The 25938-nt window shown below is 38.3% G+C and overlaps 1 protein-coding gene across 2 annotated transcripts in view; it reads right to left on the bottom strand.

Moving 5' to 3' along the window:
- Positions 1-25938, bottom strand: part of DOCK4 (dedicator of cytokinesis 4) — a 244154-nt gene that overhangs the window by 163011 nt on the left and 55205 nt on the right. For both annotated transcript variants that reach the window (XM_042872551.1, XM_042872552.1), the window contains exons 2-3: positions 962-1045; positions 170-210 (exon numbers count right to left, since the gene is read on the bottom strand). In XM_042872551.1, the coding sequence (XP_042728485.1) occupies positions 170-210; positions 962-1045 (125 nt within the window). The remainder of the gene's footprint in view (positions 1-169; positions 211-961; positions 1046-25938) is intronic.

Here is a 25938-nt window from a genome sequence, read left to right as displayed (position 1 = left end):
AAGTGTAATCATTGTCCAAATCTAATTCATGCAATATCAATAATATACTTAACACTAAGCTCCGTTTTTCTTTCAAGAGTAAATATCATCTATTTACAAGGAGACTATAAACTTTTTTAAAAGCAAATACACATTTTTGCCAAAGTGTAAAACTGTAATTGATCTTTACCTTAACATTGGGGTTTTTTAAGGCAAATCCTCTGTACCAACCTGTGAAGAAAGAACATTTTTGTTTTTCAAAGTATGCAAGTCATTTCCATACCTAAAACAGATTTCATTTTTCTTTTCGGACAGATACAACTAATATGCAGTGATGTCAGACTGCACTCATTTAGAGTACTTTCCACATAACGAGAGGTAATTTGTTTAAACCAGCTCATATTTAGATGACTTAATTCACACTTATTTTCAGGAATTACTCTTTTACCCTTATCCCCAACTGTTTCTAACAATGCAACCCAGATATATTTTGCAATAGACAGAAAGTCTAATGCAAAAGAGGAAACAGATTTATATTCATTGCAAACATTTACAAATCATTTTTGAACTTCATAATCCAAATGTTTTGATTGCATTACTCTACAAGATTCGTAATATACCCAGTTCAAAATGACAGATCCTTTGCCTTCTGTAGAAACGTTTCTTACAAGGTTAATAGTATATCATCCCAAAATTAAAAACAAACAAACAAACAAACAAACAACAAAACCACACCTATTTAATGAATGAATAAAAACTCATTTGGAAAAGATCTTGAAGATCATCAAGTCCAACCGCAACCTAACCTTACTGCCATGACCCTAACTACCCACCACTAAATCACGTCCCTGAGCACCATGTTTTCTTAATATTGATGGCTTCAAAAATTTATTCAGTTAAGAAAATTAATGAGTAGCGGTGGTGTTCAAGTTAACACCAAAGGATCCTTCATTATCAGTGGAAGTCCAGGCAGTGAACTCACCATCACACTTCTCCAGTATCTGAACTGTGTCTCCAATCTCCAGTGAGAGGCCATGTGGGACTGTTCCTCGAAAACCAGCTATTACTGAAAAAGACAGAAAGTTTTGATTATTTGCATGATTAAAATATAAAACAGGATCCCTTGTTAATAAAATTCATATATTAGTGGGGAAAGTTAAGAATGGAAGGAGTTGAAGAAAGAGTTGGAGGTTAAGCCACTGTTATGAACAGAATATCTAAACACAGGATTCATATAAAAGAAAAAAATGCTTACAGACCTACTATGCATGAATGGAAATACGGGTGAAGGCTGTCAGCTAGTCTGTTACTCATAACTACCCTCAAGGACAGAAAATGTTTTATTCAAAATGTTCCCGCTAACAGATAGCTAACCTCAGACGTCTGCAAGCAGAAAGTGCCAATATTTTTGTTACCATCTGTACCACCAGCATGCCACAAAAGGCAAGACTTATTTCTCAGTAGTTTAATGGGTCTGTAGATCCAACACTCCATATAGTAATCCCAGCTGAGGAAATGTTCAGTGTGTGTAGAACAGCAATGAAAGCATGCTAAAGCAAGCTGTTTACTAAAACCCAGTGGCACGCACTGCTCTGCCCACAGCCTTGCTGGCCAGAAAAGCTGAGCATGCATGGGCATGACCTCAGGCTGGAGAAACAAAGCACCCTCCAGAGCAGTGATCTTTCCAAATACTTAAAGCAATCCAGATTTAAGACTTACACTGTAAGCACTAAAAAAAGAGGCAGCTTTTTTTTTTTTTTTTTTTTTTTTGCTCAGAATCAACACGTAATACCACAAAACTGCCCGAAAAACTCCTTCCTAAAATTGCTAAAAATTGATTGACAAGCCAGATGACAATTCAGCCGTTCAACCTGAAGTTTGTTACAGCCGAAATTCTGAATTAAAAAGCTGCCTCACTCAAGCTAATACACTAAGCAATAGCAATTTCGATTCTCTGAATTGCAATATCATTTTGAAGTTTAATTTTGAACTTGAAAAGGAAAATGGCTTTCTAACCCTATCAAAGGGACAAAACGCAGCAAACCTCTTGGTGACCTGATAGAAGTCTTGCTGCTATCTAATATCTACCAACACAGATAGGAAAACACAAATCTCACAGTGATGTGAAAAAACAGCTCATGGCTATACAAACGAATCTTTGCATGTAAAAGCAAAAAAGGAAGACTGTCGGTGCAGCTGTGCTAAGTAAGCATCTACTCTTTTACGAAAGGAAATGCAACATTTGAAGCCAAAAAATCCCTTTTAGCCTCTGGTCTTCTGCCTGGAGTCTCCCCCACCACAGACAGTGACTGCACTTAGGCACAAACACAGAAGCAGCCTCCTGCCCATGTTACAATGCTCCTAAAGCAGCAGCAGCAGCTATTAGCTGACAGAGACCACAGAAATCTAAAATTCCTTTGTGAATCTTTGCCAGAAAGTTCGAGCTTTTCAGACTGAGACAATGGGATATGTTCTATGCCACAGGATGGCACGTTCCAAAACATGCAGCAGTTCAGAAAAAAAAAAAAAAAAAAAAGCTTAATTTGGATGGTACGCCAATTTTGAAAGGTTGTGTGAAATTTGTTTCATTAATAACTGTAAGTAATGGCAATTGGACAAATCTCCCACCACACAGATGGAAACAAAAGCTACTAAAAACCAACATTATCTCCCCTCAAGCTCTATGAGGCATTACTTTTTTTTTAATTTAATATCACAGAAATAAATTACTTCAGCTGTAAAATCAGCAGGCAGTTTTAAAAGTCCTTCACATGCTGCGATAGAAGGATTTAAGAGCATAAATCTTGTCCTTGGGTGTATGCACAAGTTCTACTTGACTTTGATGAAATGGCACACATGCCTATTTCCCATGATGTTTCAGTTCTCTGAAGCACTGTCAGTGCTTGGCAATGTGTAAGGCTAAGCTAAACACTCCATGCAAATTCTGAAGACAAAATACTTCCTTCACTTCTAAAACAACGTACATTTTTGTCAAATCCTTTCCATAATTTGCCAGACATTACTGAATCACCCCTGCCCAGGGTCTTTATTCGCCCCTCTGGAAAAACCTTTTGAGATAACACACCTGGTCAGCCCCAAAGAGTCTGATATGCGAGCAGAACTTGCAGCAATGAGACTTCCTTTTTTTGAGGCATGTGAACTGAACAATCTACATTCAGTTTAGTGCTATTCCTACTCTCCAAGTTTTTACATAAAAACAGAGTACCCAAAGATATGCATTCTGAAATAAAAAGAGCTGCTCTGGGTCACAGAATCAAAGAATCATGGGGGTTGGAAGGGATCTCTGGAGATCATTGAGTCCAACTTCCTGCTAAAGCAGGTTCTGTACAGTAGGTTGCACAGGAAAATATCCAAATGGGTTTTGTATATCTCTAGAGAAGGAGACTTAGCAACGCCCCCTGAACAGCCTCTGCCGTTGCTCTGTCATCCTCACAATAAAGTTCTTCCTCATATTCAGACAGAACTCCCTGTGTTCCAGTTTGTGCCCCTTGTTCATACTTCGGAAAACACCAAAAAAAAGCCTGGGCCCATCCATTTCACATTAGCTCTCCAGATACACTGGCATAATACCTATAATGAAATAAAAATCTTACAGATTGAGACTAGAATATCTTAACTCAGTGATAGGCAGCGTAGGATATGCAAATAAACAGGAACATTATGATTCTGCCTGTCTGTTCAGTGTCCTTCCCCATAAGCAGCAGGAGGGCACAGAGAAAGAAATAATGCAGCTTGTAGCAGAGGGTAGCCATCTATGCAAGTAATCCAAGTGATCTTCACAACATTGTTGGTGCTGCTCATCAGATGCTGGAGCAATTAGTGAAAAGTGCAACTCCACTCAGGCAGAAGGATTCCACAGACAAATTCAGGGATTGGACAACTTCTCTTCAGCTAGCATCTTTTTTCAAAATTATATACAGTGCCTTAAAGTGCCAACAGGCAAAGCAAAAATTAAGAAGGTAATTTTATTCCTGTTATGACAAAAAGAAACTATCCCCCACCCAATCAAGTACCTAATTTTTCAGGCTTTTTTAATAGTTGCAAGAAAGTATATTCCCATTGAAAATGTTTGTCTAAGAATTAAGAATTAAGAATTTCCCAATTAATTCTTAGACAAAAATCTAAGAGCAGAAACAGATTACTTAATGTGAATAGATTTGTTTTAAAAAGCTGCTTATGAATGAAACACGTACAAATTCCCCTATGGCACTGGAATGCCTGGTGCCATTCTGGTCAGCTTTCTAGTTTCAAGGAAGTGAAAGTGAATTATGAAGTTTGCCATAATAGCTCCCATATATGGAGCAAATGAAAAAAAATTAAAGAATTTGCAGAACTAGTATGCTAACAAAATCTATGTCTTATTATAGTTGTGAGATGTCTTATTTTTAAATTCTGTGAAAGAATGACATTAATTTTCTCCTTAAGAGTCAATATCTCGTCAGATTGTTATGATACAACTGACATCCAGTTTTTATAACTTAGTTACTAGATCAGATAAAGAGGTTTTTTCCTTTTTTTTTTCCTTCTATTTTTGAAAAGGCATTAAAAAAAAAAAAACCTTCTAGGACAAAGTAAAAAAGATTGAAATCTGACATACAGTAGAAAATAGCCAGAACTCAGAAGTCATTTTAGAGCACATATGGAAGACAAAATTAGATCTTGAAATATCCACTAGAAGGATAGCCTGCAGAGTACCAGGACAAAGAAAGAAAGAAAGAAATGAGGGCATCACCTGCACCACGAAGCCAGCACATTCACTACAGGTTTCTGGCAGGAGTCTAACAGAGGTCATGCTCAAAACAGACAGATTTGTCTTTAGCAACGCCACTCAAACAAATGAGAAGTGCACAGCAGAGCAGCAAAGTAAGGCTCAGAAACCCACAGATGAACGTGGGACTGTGCATAGAGCAAGCAACGCAGCACAGAAAGGATTCCTTGGCTAACTTTCTACTAATCGTGTCCAGAACTGAGACTACGACAGGAGGCAGCTATTCATGCCTTGTATCTGTGGTGTATATACACATGTAGAATACTGGAAGGATAATAATGAAGTTGTGGAAAGAGGTGGCTTTAGTCCTCTTAGAGAAGATCCACGGGGCTCAGCAGCTTGGTTGGGACTCAGGGCTATTAGCAAAGCTGTGATATGATTTTAATGTGACAAACTTCTTGCCCTTTCCTCCAATGGACACACCGTTCCACAATGAGAAGCTGTGGATCAGAAGCATGTGCACCCAAACACATCAATGTCATTATAGAACCAGAAGTTCTCACAGTTTCCTGTTTGCACTTCAAGCGAAGGCACAGTGATCAATGTTCCATTCAGTCACCTCTCAGCCCTCAGAGAAAGAGAAAAGTGAAACTCCAGAATAAAACTTAGTGGGAGGATACATTCTTTGCCAACAACACAACACCCAACTTGGCACTGTTAAATATATTCATGCTGCCAAAGGGTACTCAGAGGATGGGAAAACAAGACAACAACAAAACTCAGTTCACATAGGAGGTGAAATAATGGTGAGATCTATAATGACATGCAATATTAAAGCAACTCCAGGGTCAACATTTCTATAGTACTGCAAGTATATTGAAACCCAAATTATGAAACAACTCATTTACTTGAGAGCATGGAAATGGAACAGGTCATCTCATACAGATTCTTTCTTTGGGATTAAGTTACTTATCTGTGACTAACTGCTCAAAATAATCAAAAATGCTAATATTTTTTTCTATTAGAAAAAAAAACAACAACAGAAAGGCAGTTCAACCAGAAATGCAATTAGAGATATCACAAGACATCCTTTTGATGAGTTTCACTTTTTCACTATAAGGACCTGTGCGAGCAATTGGGAAGAGGTTTCTAACCCTTACATACACATCAGAGCACTGCTCCAATTAGGAAAAAGAGGAAAGAGGAGGAATAATCTGATGGAGTTTCTGTTCCGCTTCTCAAAATAATTTTGTCTTTTCTCTCTGTCTTTATCCAAATTACTGTCTATCCATGCTGCCTGTTGGGCAGCTTTACACATGCAGGTCCCCAGCCTATGAACAGATCAATTCACACCCAAGATCTTTATGCCTAAACACAGTTCTTTCGTGCAGGAACCTCCTGTTCCTCCTGCAGCCTGTATAGCACTGCTGTTCTGACATACAGAGCTCAACAGCAGGAAGGAAGGCATGGGCATGGTGCAGCTCCTGAGTGCAGCCACGCGGGCACAGCCCAAACTTAATGGCACCTGAAGCAGCAGAGGGGACATCCCAGCAACCACCAGGCTGAGCACACGGACCCCAGCAGCACACTGGGATTTCAAATAACAAAAAAGGAGAGAGGGATAGTATAAATTGCTTTAATAATTACTCAGCTACACTGCGTGTACTCCATGGGGAATAAAAACCAGACTCCAGCTCACTGCCCTAAGCCTGATGTCCAAGCTATTAGAGCACATATGAACCACACAGAAATGTAATAACTGATGTGAAGGGTAGGAGCACAGTGTCAGAGGAACTGGTTGTGACAGGGAGCAAGGTGCAGTGATAGAAATGGGATCGACTGCCTGGTAGCAGGGCTGGGGAGCACATTTCAAAGTTTTGCTCGAGGACAGATTCTTAAAATTTTTATGCCTGAAATAACTGGAGACCTGCATATAAGAACTAATGAGGCAGACACTGTTGTTCCTTTCCTCCTAATAGACGACCAGAAGCTATTATTAATTCCAGATATTATCTGCTGTAGTTGAAATCAGGTCCCCTCTGTGGGGCAGATTGTTGATAGCAATTTTTAAGCCTTTTGTTCTGGACTTTAAGTGCCATTCTTTCACCAAATGGAAAGTTTCAGGTAAATCACCTAAAAAAAAAATAAAAAATAAAAATAAACAGAAAAGCTGTATATAATTATACTGGGGAGCTTTTAGCATTAAAAACACAAAGAGAGCTCACTTGAGATAATAATTTTCTGCTGTCTATTTCAATTATGAAAGAAAGTTAAGCTCATTTCAAAGCAATTCCTTTAGCTGATCAGTAATGATAGATATGTGTTGCATGGGTAGCAAATTGTTACAACAGACATCTAGCAATGTAAGCAGTTGCAAAAAATTCAACATTCGGGAGAGCACATCATCAAAAAGAAACATTTCTAACAAAAAGAATCAAAAGATCAGACAAACAACTCCACTCGGGAATCTGTCGAAGTCCTCCTGGATGCCATTGACCACTGGCAAGTACTGCAAGCATGCAGCAGCACAGCTCTCAGCATTTTCGGGCACTCAGATTTCCTGAGCCAGACGTGGTAATTCTGCATTCGACAGCTGTTAATGAATGTGTGTAACCAGGCTTTGAATGCATTGCCTTTGCAGTGCCCACAGATTTCCCCGACAGTGAGCTTTCCAACTTAAATATGCTTCAGAAAAACAAACAAACCAACAACATAACACAACAAAATATCTTTCTTTTATTTTATACCTGATGCTTAAAATTTTGTTTCTTGCCAATCTGTTCTTATGGGAAAGTTTGAATTCTCTAGTCACCCTCTCTGCACCTTTCTCCAAAGCTTTCCTTAGCTGTACCTTTTCCAGGATGAAGTTTTTTCTCCTCAAGAGAAGCTGAAATATCTTTTTAGATTTCTAAACAGGCAGCATTTTTACAAACAGGAACACACACAGGAGTACAGTTTTGCTGATGCAGAACATAGAAGGCCACCACAGGCACTCATCATTGCCTACATATGAATTGATCTGGATGGAGCGCCACAGAAGCACTGCTACGTGCTTGTGCTTCTAATACAAGGGTTAATTCAGGCATCTGTTCAGTAATGCATTCTGCTGCCTACAGACACCCTAGGAGGCTTGCTACTAACCAAAAACAAGCTAATGAAGACAATGACAGAAAAGCAGAGAGAAAGGGAGGGGAATTGAAAAAAAAAATCAATCTAATCTCTCCTCGATAAAGATAATATATGAGTGTTAGCCTCAGTATAGAAGTGATCCTTAAATCTCCCACAGGACACTGAGGACAAGGACCTTCAGATTTATACTGAAGTGAAAGGATGTGAGCTCTCTCCCCTCCCTACACATGTACATCACAACTACAAGGATCAAATACACAGCTCAGAGGATGATAGCTCAGGACTCCTGAGACATGTGCGAACATTTCAAGTGCAGCACTGACCTGTTCTTAAAGAGACAGGTTGCTGTGTGGCATATTTCTAACAGCTATTTACACAAATACTTCGAGGCACTTCAAAAACCATCAAAAACGTATCAATGTCCAAGCTTTGAAAATGTAATCATGAACCTTTCCATCTGTTTGTTCCTTGCTTGTCCAAAATACAAATCCAAACCACCCCGAATGCCTCCACTAACAGCACTAGCTACTTATTTAGATAAGGTAAATACTATGAAATGCACAAAGAACAGCGAGCTGCAGCAGAAAGCACACCATCCTGTTCTGGTCTCATCATTTGAATTCAGCAAGGTAATCACTTTAAAATGCCTGATGACTACACTGCCAAAAAACATAGAACTATTCTAACACAGATAAACAGTTTAATGTGCCTGTCTGGACCTTTGTCAAGCTCTTCTCATTCTGCAGCTCAGCTTCAGGGAGAGCTTTATCATCTGTTTGGTAACAATTCCCCCAGTCTTTGCAAAAACTTTTGTACTCCATCTCCCTTGGGGACCCTACTTATCAAACACTGTACCTTGGAAAAAGTGTTAGATGTAACAAGTGGTGGCTACCTGGTGCATCAGCTGCCATTAACAATGGCTACCCATGTAAACACAACTGGGATAATTCAGGATGCACCACTAGGTCCCTATCCTTGCAGGTATGAGATTTCAAAAATTGTTTTTCTTCTCCAGTCAGTTAAACATTTCTTTAAATACTGCCTCTCATTACAAATTGCTAAGAGCAATTTCTTCGCTTGCATTAGTTTTGGGAAAGGCAATTTAAAAGTAAAAAGAAAATAAAAGTAGCTGAGTTTTACACATCTAGAAAAGAAATCTAGTGTACATTTAATAGATGACAATGCTCCTGAATAGATGAATAGATTACACAACCCCACTAACAATTTGTTGAAGAGTTTCTTTCTCTTCAGATAAGGAATTTCAATACAAAAGCTGTCTGAGGTATCACAGTAGAAAGCAAGGTAAACTCAGTACCATCAAGTGTAGATTTCATGCTTTCAATCACTGTAATAAGGGAACTAAGCTACACACCAGCTGGACTCACAGTGCTCTAATGTAGAGCTACGGATGTGGTATTGATAAACCAAGACTGAGCAAGAAGTGTGAACAAGGTGTCATTTTCCTTCATTACTCAGAAACAGCAACAACTCAAAAATCCACTTTGCTACAATGGAGAATGTGTAGAAAAGTAAATTACGTGTAGAAAAGTAGATTACATTATCCATGAGAACAACCTTCTACAGGTAAAAATAATAGTTACTGTGACTTTTATTATGACTAAGTATTTCTGAAGTATTAAGTCTTTCAAGTGACTATCTTTAAACTTTGTTAAGTAATTGCCTTGATTTTTAATAGCATGGTCAAGCAGAAGAGTTACTGCAACTTTAACTCAAAAAAAAGTTTTGCGGTTTTGTCTACAGCTTTTGGGGAACCAAGAGTTCTGATTAAAATCAAATAAGCTACCAAAATTATTTATTTATTTTTATTTTTTAATCTTCCTGCCAGCGTCAGATTTGGAAAAGATGGGAGAATGATGTATGACAGCATAAGCCCAAGTGCATTTGAGGTCCTGTCATCACAGACATCAGGTTTCACTGTGACTCTTCAGTGTATTTGCAGCCTCATTAAAGCAAAGATGGTGCTCACAAAAGCCTCTAAGAACTTAAATTCATAAGATGGATTTTCAGTTCAGATCCATGGTGATATTCTTGCATATCCACACACAGAGAGCAGAAATGGAATGGGAAAACCAGATGTTTCACATAATTACAGACACTGGAAATATTTTCCATAAAGCTCATATATAGTTTGTTTTTCAAATAACACTAATATGTGTTTATTTTAAGGAACACCTTGAACAGCTGAGAGCATCCTTACAATTGTATGCTGATTTAATGCAACAGCACCAAGTCACAGACTAATGATCATTTCCCTCCCCCTTCTTCTCTTGCCCCCCCCCCCAAAAGTATTATATCCCAACATGCTACATGAATTTGGAGTCTGTAATTTCAAAGCCTTTAATAAACTGCAAGTACCGCCATACAAACACAAGCTGAGAAGAGCTGTAGTCTTGTGAACTGCAAAGAAAAACAAGACCACTGAGCAAGCTGCAACATCACTCCTCAACTTTCAGAACCTCCCAAGGGGAGCACAGTTAGATATCAGTACAGCAGCTGAGAAACCCCATGTGTTCGGTACAGAAGAGTCTGGCAAATTAGATCCTTTTCCCCTTAAGAATTCACTGTTTTCTCTATTCAAATAAAAATAACATTCAAGGAGTCTAAGAAAAGCAGAACTTAAGGTTTCTTCACTAATAAGAAAAAGAGATAGACCATCCATCTTCTGCGGTAAAGTTTATTTTACAACAGACAGGTCCATCAAATGAAATGATAGATGACATACTGTCCTGTTTTCTTTTATTTCCTTCATAAAAGCAGGGCTTAACTCTGTACTTGACCTACCATCAGTGAAAGAAAACAAAAATAAAATCAATGTTTCATGAAATTTTTAACACCAATACTTCTCAGCTTGTCTGGTATCATTACACTGCCTAATAGCTTTTGTCTCTTAGTAATCCGTATTTCTCTGACATTCAAACATTTCATTATACATTTATTGTAAATAATGCCATTCTATTCAATAAGAATTCTGTTAACTTTGACTTTAACCTATCTTTATTGTTCTCTCTGCCATTTTATAACTCAAGGATTTATTCTGCTTTTGTAAGCTATGAATCTTATGCATCCTAAGTAGCAAAATGATTATCTATTAAATGCCAAATTTTGCTGTACATCACGAAAATTAGTTTTCGTGATTAGTACAGATCTAATCATGAGCTGTCATATCCTGTCATGAGCTGTCATATCCTTAGTAATGAAACAAACAAACAACAACAAGAGGGGAAAAAAAACAACAACAACAAAAAAAACATGCAACAAGCACATTGTTTAATTTATTTAGCCTTAAAAATAAACCATAACTGTAAGCTGCTGTGGTCTGCCATGCAGGTCAGCCAATTATCCATAGACATGAGATAATTTCTTGATAGGTTGGACAGTTTTCCAGGAATGGAATTAAGTGCAACTAAGGAAAAGGATGATTACAAATCACTTACAAGTACTCTGGTGCATGGTTGTTGATTGTTTTTTCTTTTAATCTTAAATGAAGCAGAACTTTCTTGATCTCATGTAATTAAGAGATGTTTCAAATATACTGGAAATACTATCATGACTGTTGAAGCAAAACTTTCTCCTGTGCAAATCCTCAGAGACTGCTGAACTGAAGTTTAAACATCCCACTCTGGTTTTAAGCAGGTTTATTAGGTTTAATGTTTGGAAACAGCCATTTCCCTTTTCAGCCTGATTTCAATAGTTGAGCCAGCAGAAATCCGTGTAGTTAGCCCTGCTGAGTTTCATCACTAATCCATAATCTCCATGAAGTTAAAACTTGTGGATATTTAATGTAATCCCACAAGTATACCCAAAAAGAAACGTAACAGATGCACACACTTACTATTCTTATAATCAGAGCTCTAGAAAGAAGTTCTACTTGGATGTATCCATTTTCACAGTATCTCTGCAGTCTTATGGTATGTTTTCAGAAGGATCCTCTTGAAAAATTAAACCCTACCTGTGCTACTGATGCTTGCATAGGAGCTGTGCCTATCATTCCAAACTCGAGGGTGAGGAGAGTTCAAATTCAGTTGGCTGTTTACAAAGGCGCACAAAAGGAGCCAAAAAAATGTATCTGAAAAGAATATGCTACTGGTTAGGATAATGAAGATTGCTGAGCAGGGATTGATGTCTGTTTGATGTGATGGGTGGGAAGGAAGTTGTCAGAGTAAGCAAACTGCTCTCTTCAGATGTTTATATTACTATACATTGCCGCATCTGAGCATTTATCTTTTCATGTACAAATCAAGATAATTATTTTGTTTTTCAACACTGTTTAACATATCGGGAGGGTCACTAAAAATAATAGCCATTCTACTAGCTCTCTCAATTAACCCTTCCTCCCAAGATGGCCTTGAGCATATTTGGGAAACCGTGGGTCTAAGAAAAGCACAGAAAACAGATAAATATTTCTCAGAAATCACTACTGAGAAACTCTCATTATCATTCCATACCATTAAATACTTGCTGAAGGAATGAGTTGAAGTCTTGAGAGGCAGCTAGGTGGTACCTGGCAAACTGGATACAGTACACTTTGTTCTTTTATTATTAGTATGGAGTTTTCCCATCTTTCTCCAGATGAACAAATCCACATCACTGTTTTCTGAAGCTGTTTAAAAGCAACACATGTAGCAAAGGCTTTACTTGATAAACAGAACAAATTAACAGCCACAGGTAAAAATACTCATGCCAGCCCAGCACCAGCCAACAGGTTGCTAACAAAGCTGAGAGAAGCAAATTCAAAACAGATTTTCAATCAATTGATCAATCCACTGTCCACCACGTTAGGACACATCATGCACTTGCTTTATACCAACCGAAGGCCAAACTCAAACACTTGCCAGAACAGCAGCTGCCAAACTTTATCTGAAAGGGACATGGGTGAGGTAGAGAATGAGGAGAAATGAAAGCTAAGCAAAATCAGCAATGCAGACCAAAGGAAAGCCTCCTGAGGTCCCCAGAGAGGGACAGCAAACACAGCAGCACCGAGTTCCATAATTTATCAAGAGTGCCATCACTTACTGCACACTGGCAGCTGATATAACTATTACACAAATTTAAAATCGCTCATTTTTTGAAAGACTCATTTTCTTTCCTACAGTTCATAGCCCCCTGGGGATCCAGGCTGAACAACAGTGGCTCCACGGGATTTGAGGTAAGGAGAAGAAAAAGTTGCACTTTCCTCCCATACTTAAAAAAACTTCTGAAATGAGAACATGGAACTCAAGTTGAAAACAGATTCTAGAAACAAATAGAACACTGTAAAGCAACTGAGAATTTTCCAAGTGATAAAACACAGTGATCATACCTTTAGTTGTTATGCATGTGGTTAAAGAAATTATTTGGTCAGGTAATGGAGTGTGAACTTTTCCACTGCACAAACCACTCTGTTGTTTGACTGTGTACATTAATTCAGAAACTAATTGGCAGGAATAAATCATCCAGACCTTACCACTGTCAGTTATAAAACCCAAAACAAGATTTCATATATGACTGTGTCATAAAATGTTTTATCTGTAACATGTAGTTAAAACACAAAATTGTACTGTTCACAGAAGAAATAAGGACAGATTGTTGCAAATTTCACAAGGAATTCTGTATGTTTTCCATTCTACTATAAACACTTCAACATCTCAGAAAAAAGTATTCCTTAAATAAATGCTGAAAGAATCCTTTACCAAAAGCAGATATCCATTTTTTCTAACCTTCGTCTAGAAGGTACACTATGGGGTATGTCCAACCTGTCCAGGACCCAGAACAGGTTATTAGGAGATGTGTGACCCCAGAAGCTCCCAACTGTACCTGTTCTACATCATTATTTGAAAATCATTTCCTAGCACATCATGGCAAGAGGGATGTTTATAATCACCAGCTAAGCCGCATTTGTACAGTGCCACAGGAAGAAAGCTGTTCTGCACAAGGGTAATGACAATGCACAGGAATTTACCAGACAAGAAAAGTTTAAAGAACAGCCAATTCTAACCAATCTAACTTAAGAAAAAATAACCTTCCATGTTAACTTTAGAAATATGACCAAGATATATCAGGCAGTCAACTCAGAGATTTCACCTGGATGAAGAGGATCACCTCTGCCCCACATCCTACCCCTTGTCTACCTCATGGATCAGTGCTTCAAAGGCTGTAGCTGTCAACATGACAAAGACAAGTAAACAAAACCCTTCAATTAAGATACAAGCAAATCAGGGTCAACTTGCAGCGAGTAGCAATTGAAAATCTATGCATTACATATTCAAAACTTACAAAGTTCCAAAGTTTTCAGGAAACTAACTGCTGCAGTACTCAAAAAGTTCTGCCGCAGCAAATCCACAGTGAGCCCACAACTGGCCACCCTGCAAAATTCAGTTCTCCAATTTTTGAATAAGCAGAAAAACCAGAACAGATTCTGGTTAAAGAAAGGCAGAAAAAGACATGGGAGGCACGCATCATCTTTGTGAACTGAGCCTGGAAGAAAGAACTGTCTAGCAAGATACTAGTGGGCACACAAACCACAAAGGATACAGGAAAACAAACGTGTACTTCCTATTTCTCATAGCATAATACCTCAAGTCAATGAAGTAGGTCCAGCAGTAGGTTTGAAATGAAACAAGTAATATTTTCACCAAGGCACAATCAAGCTGCAGAACATCACCATCATGGTCAACAATCAAGGGAGTTTAAAAGGGGGTTACCAATACAAGAGGACTTGACTACAACAGTTCTAATGCCACCCTTGGTTTTGGAAGCCTCCAACAAGTATGGTTAAATCTGCATTTCCCTTATTGCTCATGCTTTTTCCCAGTAGAAAATTAACAGACATATGTCTGCAACTTGATGCACCTTGCTGCCTGTATACACTATTCCATAATAGCAGCATCTTCTGGTGCCAAATTCACACACAGTAGCAGTATATGGATGTTGAAAGTTGGTAAATTAGATGATTAGTAGACTGATAAGATGTTTCTGAAATTGAGAGAAGCAAGCAAAAGAACTGATGAGCCATGTGGCAATTCTATTACAAATTCTCTTTTATAACAGAAGGTTCCCAAAACCACTGAAAAGAATCAGTTACTAAGAGCCAAGCCAAATGCTGAATCTGAAGATGAATAAGCACAAGTAAATTCTAAAAACAAAAATAATTTTCTCTTAGACTTATCTGATTTAAAACAGCCTTAGCACTTCTGCATTACTCCTCCTCTCTCAGAAAAATCGTACATCTCCAACCCTTGAATTCAACTAGTTCAGATATCAACTGAAAAATAGAACCACTGGAAACACTCTGAATGAATAACCACTGTTTTAGACTCAGCTAAGCAGCAGATTTTGATCCATATCATAAGCCTCAACACTACTTAAAAATATTACAGGTGTGCAAATCATCAGAAACACACCTAATCTGTGATGGGTTCCATTCTTCCTAACAAGGAATTGGAGAGAACAAGTTATTTTCTATGAAATATGATTTTGAAGTATTTGCAATCCAGTAAATGGTTAAATGTGTGGAGCAACAGGAAAGTAAGAGGCACACCAAGGCTTGCAGAATTGCTTCTAACTTTCATTAAAAATTTAAATGTAGTATATTCGATGCATTTGCCAAAAGATACGCAATTTATTAACTCTAAAATTACCATCCCAATTAAAAGGGTTTACTTTTCCACTTCAGCAGGATTATCTGAAAGGTCAGCCAACAATCTCTGCTTGGCTTGCACTGAAATTCATTAGCTCTAACCAGCAGCAGTGTTAACAGATATGCTAACTACCCTCATTGGTCGTTTAGTTACTTGTAGTGCCAGAAAGAGATACCATATGCGACCAGCCTAATCCTATCCAATCTTTGAAAGCCTGCATGTAAATAAAGCACTGAAGTGTCACAGAAAGGAAATCACACATGAGCAAAATCAGGGAAGTTACATGTTTCGACTTAAGATTTGTTTTCTAAAATGCATGGAAATTAGATGATTTCATGCTCTCTGTCTCCAAAAGAATTGAAGGTGTCAAGCATGCTGAAACAGACTCATTCTTGTGAATCTGCAGCCTTAATATTTCAGCTGGGGTAGACACAAGATAAGAGAAACTGGAGATTTTGATAGAAAAATTCCCTCTATCACTGCACCTTTTCTGAATAAGAAGTTAATACAAATATTAGGAAATCATGATTTTCATCTGCCCTGTTACTATTTCACTGTTTCAATTCTGTCCCCTCCCTTTTTTCTTTTTAAGGACTGAAAAGATCACCAACCCTGGCCCATAAAAGTGATCAATGAGAGAATCAAAAGATGCAATGGAATTAAAACTTAAACTGAAGAGATTTTAAACTTGTATTTTTATGAGAGCCCTGCAGAAACCACCAGGACACAGAAAGTGTCCATGTGGGACAAGTGTGTAGATCACTCTCTACTACACTGCAACTGATTAATGGACTTACTGCAATGTAGGGCAAGCACATGCAGAATCAAGACTAAAATATCACCTTAATGATTCCATCTCACAACTTGCTTTGCCCAGGTAGGATTTTGAGTTATGAACATATTCCATCAGGACTAGGCATTTACATAAAATATTCAGGGTTGACCTGGTTTCATGAATATTAACCCTATTTAACATTTGTATGTTTGCAATGGGAAGGCAGAACAAGATGACAGAACAACAATATTCCAGGGCCCAGGGCTCTACCCAAACTGGCCTTGAATACCTGGGGTATGGGATGGGGTATTCACAGCTTCTCTGGGCAGCTGTGCCACTGTCTCCCTGGAAAGCTGCTTTCAAGTTTAGATTCTTCTCTTATTAAAATTCAACCAACCAACCAACCAACCAACCCCCACAACCCTATTTTTTTGCCATGTATAACTTCAAAATAACTTCCTGTTTTTCCAACTAAAAATATGAATGCACAATAACTGGTAATTTATGTATTTCCAAAACATATGGTTCAAGTAAGGCCATTTAGCTTTTCACATATTTCTAGTATTACTGAGATGGGAAAAGTAAAGACACCACCAGAGTTTGTCATAGCTGTGGTGACAAAAAGAATACTCTGGCAATGACTTCAAATTTTGGCCAGATTTGAATGTTTTTGGTTGGGTTCACCCTGGAATTCATGGAGTGAAGCTGACTGCCAGCACTGAGAAACTGCAGCTGCTACGTTTTGCCTGATACAAGTCAGAAATATAAACCCACCAAAACAAAGCAAAGAAAAAACAGCGACTCAGTAGAGCAAACTGAATCAAAGGCTTACTCAACCGCTTACAATGAGATACTGTGCACTATTTCTACTAAGACAAAAGTGGTAAGGTAAACACGAGTGCTAAAACTACTGCAGCACAGAATTCATTACAATTCTTAATCTCATCAGAAGACTCTTAAGTAGGTCACAGCAAGCTTAACAAAATTTGATAGAAAGCAAAGTAATAGTATGCAAATCACTTTCCTTGTAAAACATGATACTTCTATTTTTTGCCCAGTGATTTTTGACCAAGACTCCACTATAAAAGGATCCACTTTCCCTGGAAACAAAGGAATATTTTAACACTCTAAGCCAAGCATTTAATGATGAACTGTGTGCTTCTAGATCACTTCTAAATGGTCTGGAATTCCTTCAGTGTTTGTTTTGTCTTAAGTAGTGATTTACAGCTGCTCAGTTTTATCTTAAATGCTATGATTAGAAGGTATTAGAGACTGAATGCATTAGATATAAATCCCACTTCAAAACACACTGGGATTTATCAACTTTTTTAAAGAATGTACTCATAACTCAGGATTTCTAAAGAATAAAATTGAACTTTTGTGTAGAAAAATTTTTGACCAAATTTCAATTGAATGATACTTCTGCAAGGTCAAGGGGAAAAAAAAAAACAATTATTTCTTTGTGAGCAGCACTTGCAGGTAACATTTATGTCACCTTGTTACTCTATTTTGATCTCCAGCACATACAAAAAATTTTGTTTACTGGTAAAACAACTTAAAATCAAGCAAAGAACGAAAGAAGTCCTGCAAAATGGCTTGCTTACATTACAGACTGCAAGGTTTTTCTGTGTAAAAGGTAACGTTACAATAATGATTCTTAGTAAGTGATAAGCTTAAAAAATAAGTTAAATAATTAAGTGAAATTGTCTCTTTCCCAAATTCAGTAACAACTTGAACTTCAGGATGCTACAGCTTCAAAACTGTGATTTTACTTTTTGGCTGTCTGGTTGTTCTTGTTTTCTGAGAGCATTCCAACACGTATGGATAAAGTTCCACATTATAATAGAAAGTCATAAGAAGTTCCCAAACCATACTTTTTAAATCCAAATGGCATATTCTGATAGATCGTAATGTATCACTGTGTATGTGGGTTTTGTTACTGGCTCAAAGTTTTAGATTTCACACTGGGAATACAGCATTACATTCATTATATCAAAATTTAAAAGTAAGGCAGTACTGCATCAATGCTGCATTTCAGTGCAGCATGTCAATCTTCTAGATTACTGCTTCCCAGGAAATAATCCAGCTCATTCCTGCCAAGCAGCCTTTGTTCCTTTTCTTTTTAAACAAGACAAACACAACCCACAGTGAAAGAGATATTGTTTCTTTTATTTCTTTATACCTTTTTTAAAAACACCGTCTTCACACTTAGGCACTGTTCTCTCACTGAGCTTTTATTCAAATATATTGGAAGATACATTGGATATACGCAGGATATAACTGTAACTACGTGAATCTGTATATCTTATACTTTATGCTCTGCTCTCTACATTGTGAAAACCACAATATCAGGCTGGCCTTTCACGCTGAGTTTTCAGATTGTCATATTCCAGATATTTGATTTGTCACTGAGGGCTGCATGAAGGCTTTTTCCAAACTGAGGTGTTCCACAGTAAGCATTTAGGGGTGTCAGAACAGAAATTCCTTATGCTGCTTAATGTGGTTTTAAATGTTCAGTCAGTGAGAGCTCTAGTTTTGAGAATCTGTCAATCCATGCCCATGTTAATACCAGCTTAGTTGTACCACACATGCTTTCTCCATTGCTAAAGGTTGGTGATGTGTTATCCAAGTGGTGTTTGTGTGGAGAAGATGAATCAAGGATCATTAAACTGTCATGACATCTCTCTGTGGAAATCAGGACAAATTTGTTGTAAAGGAAACAAACAAAAAAAAAAAAAAACAAGACAGAACCATTTTTGGCAATTGCAGATTCTTGAAATGTTGGTCTCAGGAGGGGCAACAAAAGGAAGAATTGAGGGATGTAATGAAGTCACAGAAAGGTTATGCAGGGGACCATGAGACTGGAGGCAACATCCGTGATTCAAAACTGATGCCATGGGAGAGTGGGGAAACATGGAAAGGAGCCATGCAGAGAAGAGAGAACAAGGCAGATGGGAAATGTAGGAATGTTTTGTCTGCTGAGCAGCAGAGCAATTAGGTGAAGAAAACTTTAGGAAACTTACGTGTGTTCTTAAATGTTTTAATACCTTTAAGATCTCAAAAAAAAAAAAAAAAAAAAAAAAAAGAAAAGAAAAAAGAAAAAAAAGTTAATACCCTGCCATTTCCCTGGACTAAACATATAACTGAACATTCATTACCAGCTAGATCAGAACTGCATCTCTTCAGGACAGAGTTCAGAGGCAACAAGTGATCCCACCAGAGCAGAGATGGCTCCAAGGCCCTGCTCTGCTGCAGGGACAGCACACTGGCAGTCCTCACAAGTCCATGCAGCCAAAACACAAGATGAGGCTGCCATAACTTGAGAAACTGAAAAGCACATTGAGATGATGCCCAGTAATGCTAACAGACCTAACTGCTCTTGCCCAGCTGGATTTTGTTATTTACCGAAAGAGAAAGCCAACTGTTGTCATAAAGGAAACTACAAAGAACTTTAAATCTTAAACGAAAGAAGGGGTGCTGGACATTGGCTTCTCCAACTTTTTCTTTACAGAAAATGAAACAGGAAGTAGTCATTTCTTCATTTTTATTTTTTTTTTTTTTATAATATTGTCACTTGTCCTTAAAGGGCAGAAATGAAAGTGGAAGAGTCACTCCTTGTATGCCATTAAACAGCCACCAGACTGCTGTGACTTCTGGATTACATTCAACATTTCACAGGTGAATGCCCTTCCTGACTAGCCATCAGCATCCTTTCCTATTTTGGAGTACTATTTTTGTCTCGCTCAGGCACAGGCCAGTGAACGACAGCCAGCACTTCATATTTGACAGTTAAGGACATAGCATGAAGTGACTTGATGCTAATTACCATACACAAAAGCCTCAGCGTTGTGATTTATCACACCAAAGCACTGCAATAAATAGGTGACAGTGTAACAGCACAACTGCTTGCAACTGCTGGTAGCACTTGAACTGGCCAGTTTACCAGTGTACAAAGCCAAAATTTCATAGGAAACAAACCAATAGCCTACAGCATCTGAATTTGCATAGACAGCTGAATTCAGAAGATTAATTAACATTCTGATGTGTCAGAGAAAGCTAAGTGTCAGGATAAGTACCAGGCAGGAAAAAAAAAAGAAAAAAGAAAAAAAAGGTAATAACTAATGTTTCTAGAAAAAAAAACTAATTAAAAGCCAATTTATCATACTGCAACCAGCAAGCAATTTAACATCCGAGGGGGTTTCTGACAAAGGGAAGGGTAAAATTGAAGCAGTCCTCTGACAGAGATGTAGGGCAGCATTCTGGGTCAGTGTGCCAAGAGGAACATGCTGCGGAGGCCAGCAGTAGTGGCTCTGCAGTCTCAGTCCTGCCCATGGGTGCTGCTATGGGCAAGAAATCGTGGGAAGCACGATCCAAAAGCAGCTCTTGCAGCACACTGACCTCGGCACAGAACGGTGCATCCCATCATCTGGGATTCTCTCAAGCTGATCACAAAGGCACCAGATTCCCCCATGGATTCTTTTTCCCCAACCATGGCTGTTATTCAGCTGCTATTTTTGGAGGAAAAGTTACATAGTCACTGAGATACTGTAATAAACATGGGCTTCAATGTGAGCCCACCATGATGACTCCTCTGCTCTCACTCTCTGCAGCTACCAGGTCCTCCGTCTTGCTCATGGCTAACACTGCTGGCGGGACTTGGCAACACCACTTCAGAACAGGCACTTCCAAAAGTAAGGCAGCTCAAGTGCTCCAGAAGCTAAATGCACTCTTCTGTGCTTTGAGAACACTAGGAAAAAACCCAATAGCCACCAACAACACAGACATCACCCCCCACAAGATTTGCATTAGTATCTCAGTCCCCAAGGACGACAGCATGTTTCTTCAATTACCTCCCCCAAACCCTTTTCTAAGCATGTGTTCAGTAAGTTTGTCACATGTTACACTGTATTTTAAACTCAAGATGACTGAAGCAATTATGCTGCCATAAATGTAACTCTCAAAGTGAGTTAGGCAATCCCAAAGTGTTGTTTTTTTTACCAGACTAAAAAATTGCAATTTACCCTGGGGATCAGTCTAGACATGCCAGTGTAAATTACAAATATCTGTAGCCCCAAACAAACATTCTAGCAATGTCCAAACTCCCAATTACAAAATAGTTAACTACTTAATTTGAGGGGACAACTGTCAAATAGTATCTATAAAGGTAAGGTATTTACTACTGAAATAACCTTCAGTTAAGACAAGCCTACAGGAACAGTCCTAACATCTAAGAAGAAGATATTAATCGATAAACAAACACATTACATGCTATAGTTAGGTGTAGACTGAGGCGTAGCTGTTGAATAAACCATTTAATGCTCTTTGGATCCAGGTTTAGCTGATGAGCAGAAAAATGTCTAATTCCTCATTACCTTACCCATGAAATACAAAGTTCTTCCATAGCATAACAAAGGAACAACAAATTAAACCCAGAGAAAAACTGAAAACATTTTGTTGTATCAGTCTTGTCAAATCTCAAAAACCTCCAGCTTCCCTGAGAAAGCAGACACAAATGTGATGCCTGGTAAGAAAACATCATCAAGAGACACTAAGAAGCATCACAGCTGATTAAAAACAGGCAATTATGATGTATCCTGCAAATCACTCTTCATTATCCATGCCACTCATCGGTGTAATAGCAAGACCTACACAAGCAGCACAAAAATCTATCTAACATACCTTCAGCAACCATCAAGAAATGGACCCTGGGAAGTACAAAGCAGAGTTCTACAAGCAGAAGATCAGCCCGTGCAATTAGAAATAATAATTAACAAAGAAACAAAAGCAGACATTGAAAATCCCAAACTACAAGGAAGTACAAAGGGACTTTCTTCACTTCTAAAATCTTACGAAAGTCTTTAGCAAAGCAACAGTGAGGGTAAGCACATTAACTCAAGCTGCAGAAATGACTGCACACACAGAACAATCTGCTTTGAGACTGGAAATACAGAACAGCAACTGTTTGTCTAAAGCCTGAACAAAGAAGTAGCGACCTAGAACAAAATATTTCTCTTTTAAACAGCTTGTGAAAATCTCTGTGATGCACTACTGAGTCAAATGAGACTTGAGTTGATAAGGACAGTGTTGCATGTGTGTTTTCTGCTCATCACTTTATCTTTCTGATGGCAAAATTTTCCTACTCCAGATATTAATATATTTTACTTCTCAAGTTTGCTGGACCTTATTCCCTTCTGTCTGCACTTCCAACCATGTAACTTTAACTCGGAAGTGTTTTGAGCCTAACTTTTGGTGTGAGAAAGAATTGTGAGAAAGGGAACAAAAAATGTGTACCATGTGCTAGGCATCAGTGAAACTGAAGATGGCTGTCTGCCTCATACTTCATCCAGCCTGGAAGCATTCAAGGCTTTGAGCAACTTGCTCTAGAGGAAGGTGTCCCTGCCTATAGCAGGAGGTTGAAACTAGGTGATCTTAAAGTCCCTTCCAACCCAAACCCTTCTATGGCTCTGTGATTCAAAGCCACTCCACTCTGTGGCAGCTGAAATTCTGCTCAGAGTAGAGTAAGTACGAGTCCTGCTCCTCTCACCTCTGCATCAAATAAGCACACATCTCCAGTGAGAGACATAAAGAGAACTACAAGGATGGAGGCAGCTTTGAAGGCATGCCGTTTCTGAGCTCATAGAGTAAATACTGCAATATTCAATAAGAGCAGAAGAATCCATTTTTGTTATCTCAGAGATATTAGGTATAGGTTTTTAGGGTATAGGAAAGAAAACAGAGAAAAAGCCTCAGAGGGTAGTAGCTACATAGTTTGTTGTTGCTTTTTTGTTGTTTGTTTCCTGGATTTTTTTTCCAATCTACTTCCAAAATTGCCTCCAATCTTTTGTTTGTTTTCCTTCCTATTAGAAAACAAGACATCCAGATGCAATGAGATGAAAAATTAAGAAATGGTAGCATCCATGCAGTTTCAAATTGAGGATAACAAACATTTTTATAAACATTTGAGCTATCAGGTGGTATTTTCCCATGGATGAGACAAGCACCTTCTCTCTTCAGAGACAAACAGAAAAATTACACTCACAACAAGCTACTGGCAAGGCTAGGATCATGGTCAAAATGAAATATTATCCACAATTATGGCTGCACAGCCTTCAAAAGCAGAGAGCTTGAAATGCTTCACAACCCAAATTTGATGGTGATCATCTGAACCTGAAAAGGAAGATAACTCCAGTAGTTTTGGGATACAAATTCCCATTCAATTCTTCATTAGGAAGTTTCTCCCAATCACCCGGTGTTTCCAGCAATCCATTAGTGGTTGGTTTGTGTTTGAGGAAAAGGTATATGCACAGCATTTTTGATGCTTAACTTCTTGTTCCTTTTCCCTCAGCTAGAAAATTTAAGTTTCAATTCCAATTTCAATGAGTTATGTAACTAAATTTTAACTGCCGCAGTGCATTTAATTTGCATATGCAAGATGACAAGAAAAACGTATTGTTACTTCCATTTTAATAAAGTTATACATCCTCTCTAAGAAGTATCTTCCTCTCTGTTGTTATTACCCCAAAGCCGCAACTCTCATCCACTTTCTGTAGGTCACAGCAGCATCCTAACTAGGAATTCCTGGAAATGATCTCGTATCACGAAAATCTTGATTTGAAAGCAGCTAATCTTTATGCTGATGGATTTGTAGGAACAAAAAAAGAAAAACTTATGCTCATAGAGTGAGATTATTCATAATTTTCTAAACCATGAGGAGGACTCATGTAATGACAGTAACAGTAATGACCGTTTACGTGGTTAATAGTGACAGGACAAGGAGGACTGGTTTTAAACTGAGACAGGGGAGGTTTAGGTCAGATATTTTAGAAGGAAGTTTTTCACTCAGAGGGTGGTGACACACTGGAACAGGTTGCCCAGAAAGGCTGTGGATGCCCCATCCCTGGAGGCATTCAAGACCTGGCTGGATGTGGCTCTGGGCAGCCTGGTCTAGTATCTGGCAACCCTGCACATAGCAGGGCATTGAAACTTAATGATCATTGTGGTCCTTTTCAACCCTATTCAGGCTATTCTATGATTCTCTGACTGCATGTTACTGAATATATTTGTCTTATATGTGTACAATATAATGATTCCTTGGTATATTAATCTGTACTATATCACCTCTGAGATGACTTGTTAAGAAACTTAAAATCTCTGAAATTTATCAAACCACTTGTTACACAAAATTAAAAGTTATTTCTGAAGGTGAATGACATTGTATTAACGAGTTTCCAATTTATTTTTTTTTTTTTTCAGATTTTTCAGTAGTCTTTGGATTTTCAAATTAAACTACATCAACAAGCATTTTATCTACAGCACCATCAACACATTTGGGAAATGAAACTGCTGTTCAGTTCCCAATTAGTCCATGGCTCCTCTATTATTTCACATCGTACCAATAATAAATCTGCAAATAACCATTTTTGCTTTATTTCTGACACAGAATAAATTAGATTCACTAATCTTAGCTACTTCATTTTCAGTTGTAACATCAGTCTAGCACTACTCTGGCTGAAGGCAAATCACCATTTCAGTGGATACATTTTTTCACATTTCTCCTGTGCATTTTCAAAACAGCCAAAGAACAGCGTTTGCTTTGAATTCCTGCTTCAAACAGAACACAATTTCACTAAACTGACAAAATCTGCTATTATTGCTCTCCCAACCTCCAAATAAGGTATCTAAGTCAGAAAAGCAAATTAATACGTTGTGGTTTTCATTAATATAACTGGAGTAATGCAAGTTAGTGTGGTTTTTTTTGACAGATTTTGCTGGCCTGAGATTCTGGTAGCACCTCGCTGTGTTTCTGTTAATGTGAGCAGCAGTGTGCCACAACACATGGGGCAACATCACCTACTTGTACAATAGAGTATCATACTCTAACCTTCCTGGGGAAAAAAAAAAAGAAAAAAAAAAAAGTTGATTATTTTGTATCCTCTGATAGCATACTCTTTCAAGAACATTTCAAACTCATATTATATTACACTTGCCTTCAACAGCTAAGAAAAACTGCAAAAAATAACCACGCATATTCCTTTGCTTACCACCTGTACCAGGCTTTGCGCATCAATGATGCAGTAATTTCTTTTGAGTCAGTGCTACCAGTAATGCATTCTTTACCTCAGTTTTTTTAATCTTCATCTTTACAAGCCTTGAACAAGAAATGCTTGGGGGCGATGGATGCATCTAACCAGTGGCAGCAGGGAGATGTAGCAGGGCTGAGATTACAATACAGACTATAGAGCAAGAGGGAAGAGGTTACAGATGAGAAGAATGGAGGGAGAGAACACCAGGCAGATTCCTTTCTCCTCTTTTTGATGCCCCAGACTTTTTACATCTGGCTTCTAAGTGAATATGAGGAAAAACTTTGCCTGGACGAGGCAGTCCAGGAGTACAAAAGGTGGCTCAGGAAGGTTATGCAGTCTCTGTCAGTGGAAGCTTTCAAGACCACCACCCAGATGCAAGGCAAATCTTAACCTTTCAGTACTCAAGCAACTCACTGAACTCCAGGTAATCACCTTTCAAAAATGTCTTCTGCATAATTTGGTACTTTTCACGAGGAAACAGTAACCTGCTCTCATCTCACAGCTGACCCTGAGAGGAGCAGGAGGTTACACCTGAATCTCCTCTCTCTCACCGTGAACATTGCATGGCTTACTGTGAGCTCTCAAGCGGGGTTTCTGGTTGCAGTT

Source organism: Lagopus leucura, unplaced genomic scaffold (assembly GCF_019238085.1).
Source record: "Lagopus leucura isolate 7727_CA_CO unplaced genomic scaffold, USGS_WTPT01 Super-Scaffold_100008, whole genome shotgun sequence".
NCBI lineage: Eukaryota > Metazoa > Chordata > Aves > Galliformes > Phasianidae > Lagopus > Lagopus leucura.
The sequence above is the reverse complement of the archived record's forward strand: the minus strand, read 5'-3'. Positions and strand labels throughout refer to the sequence as shown.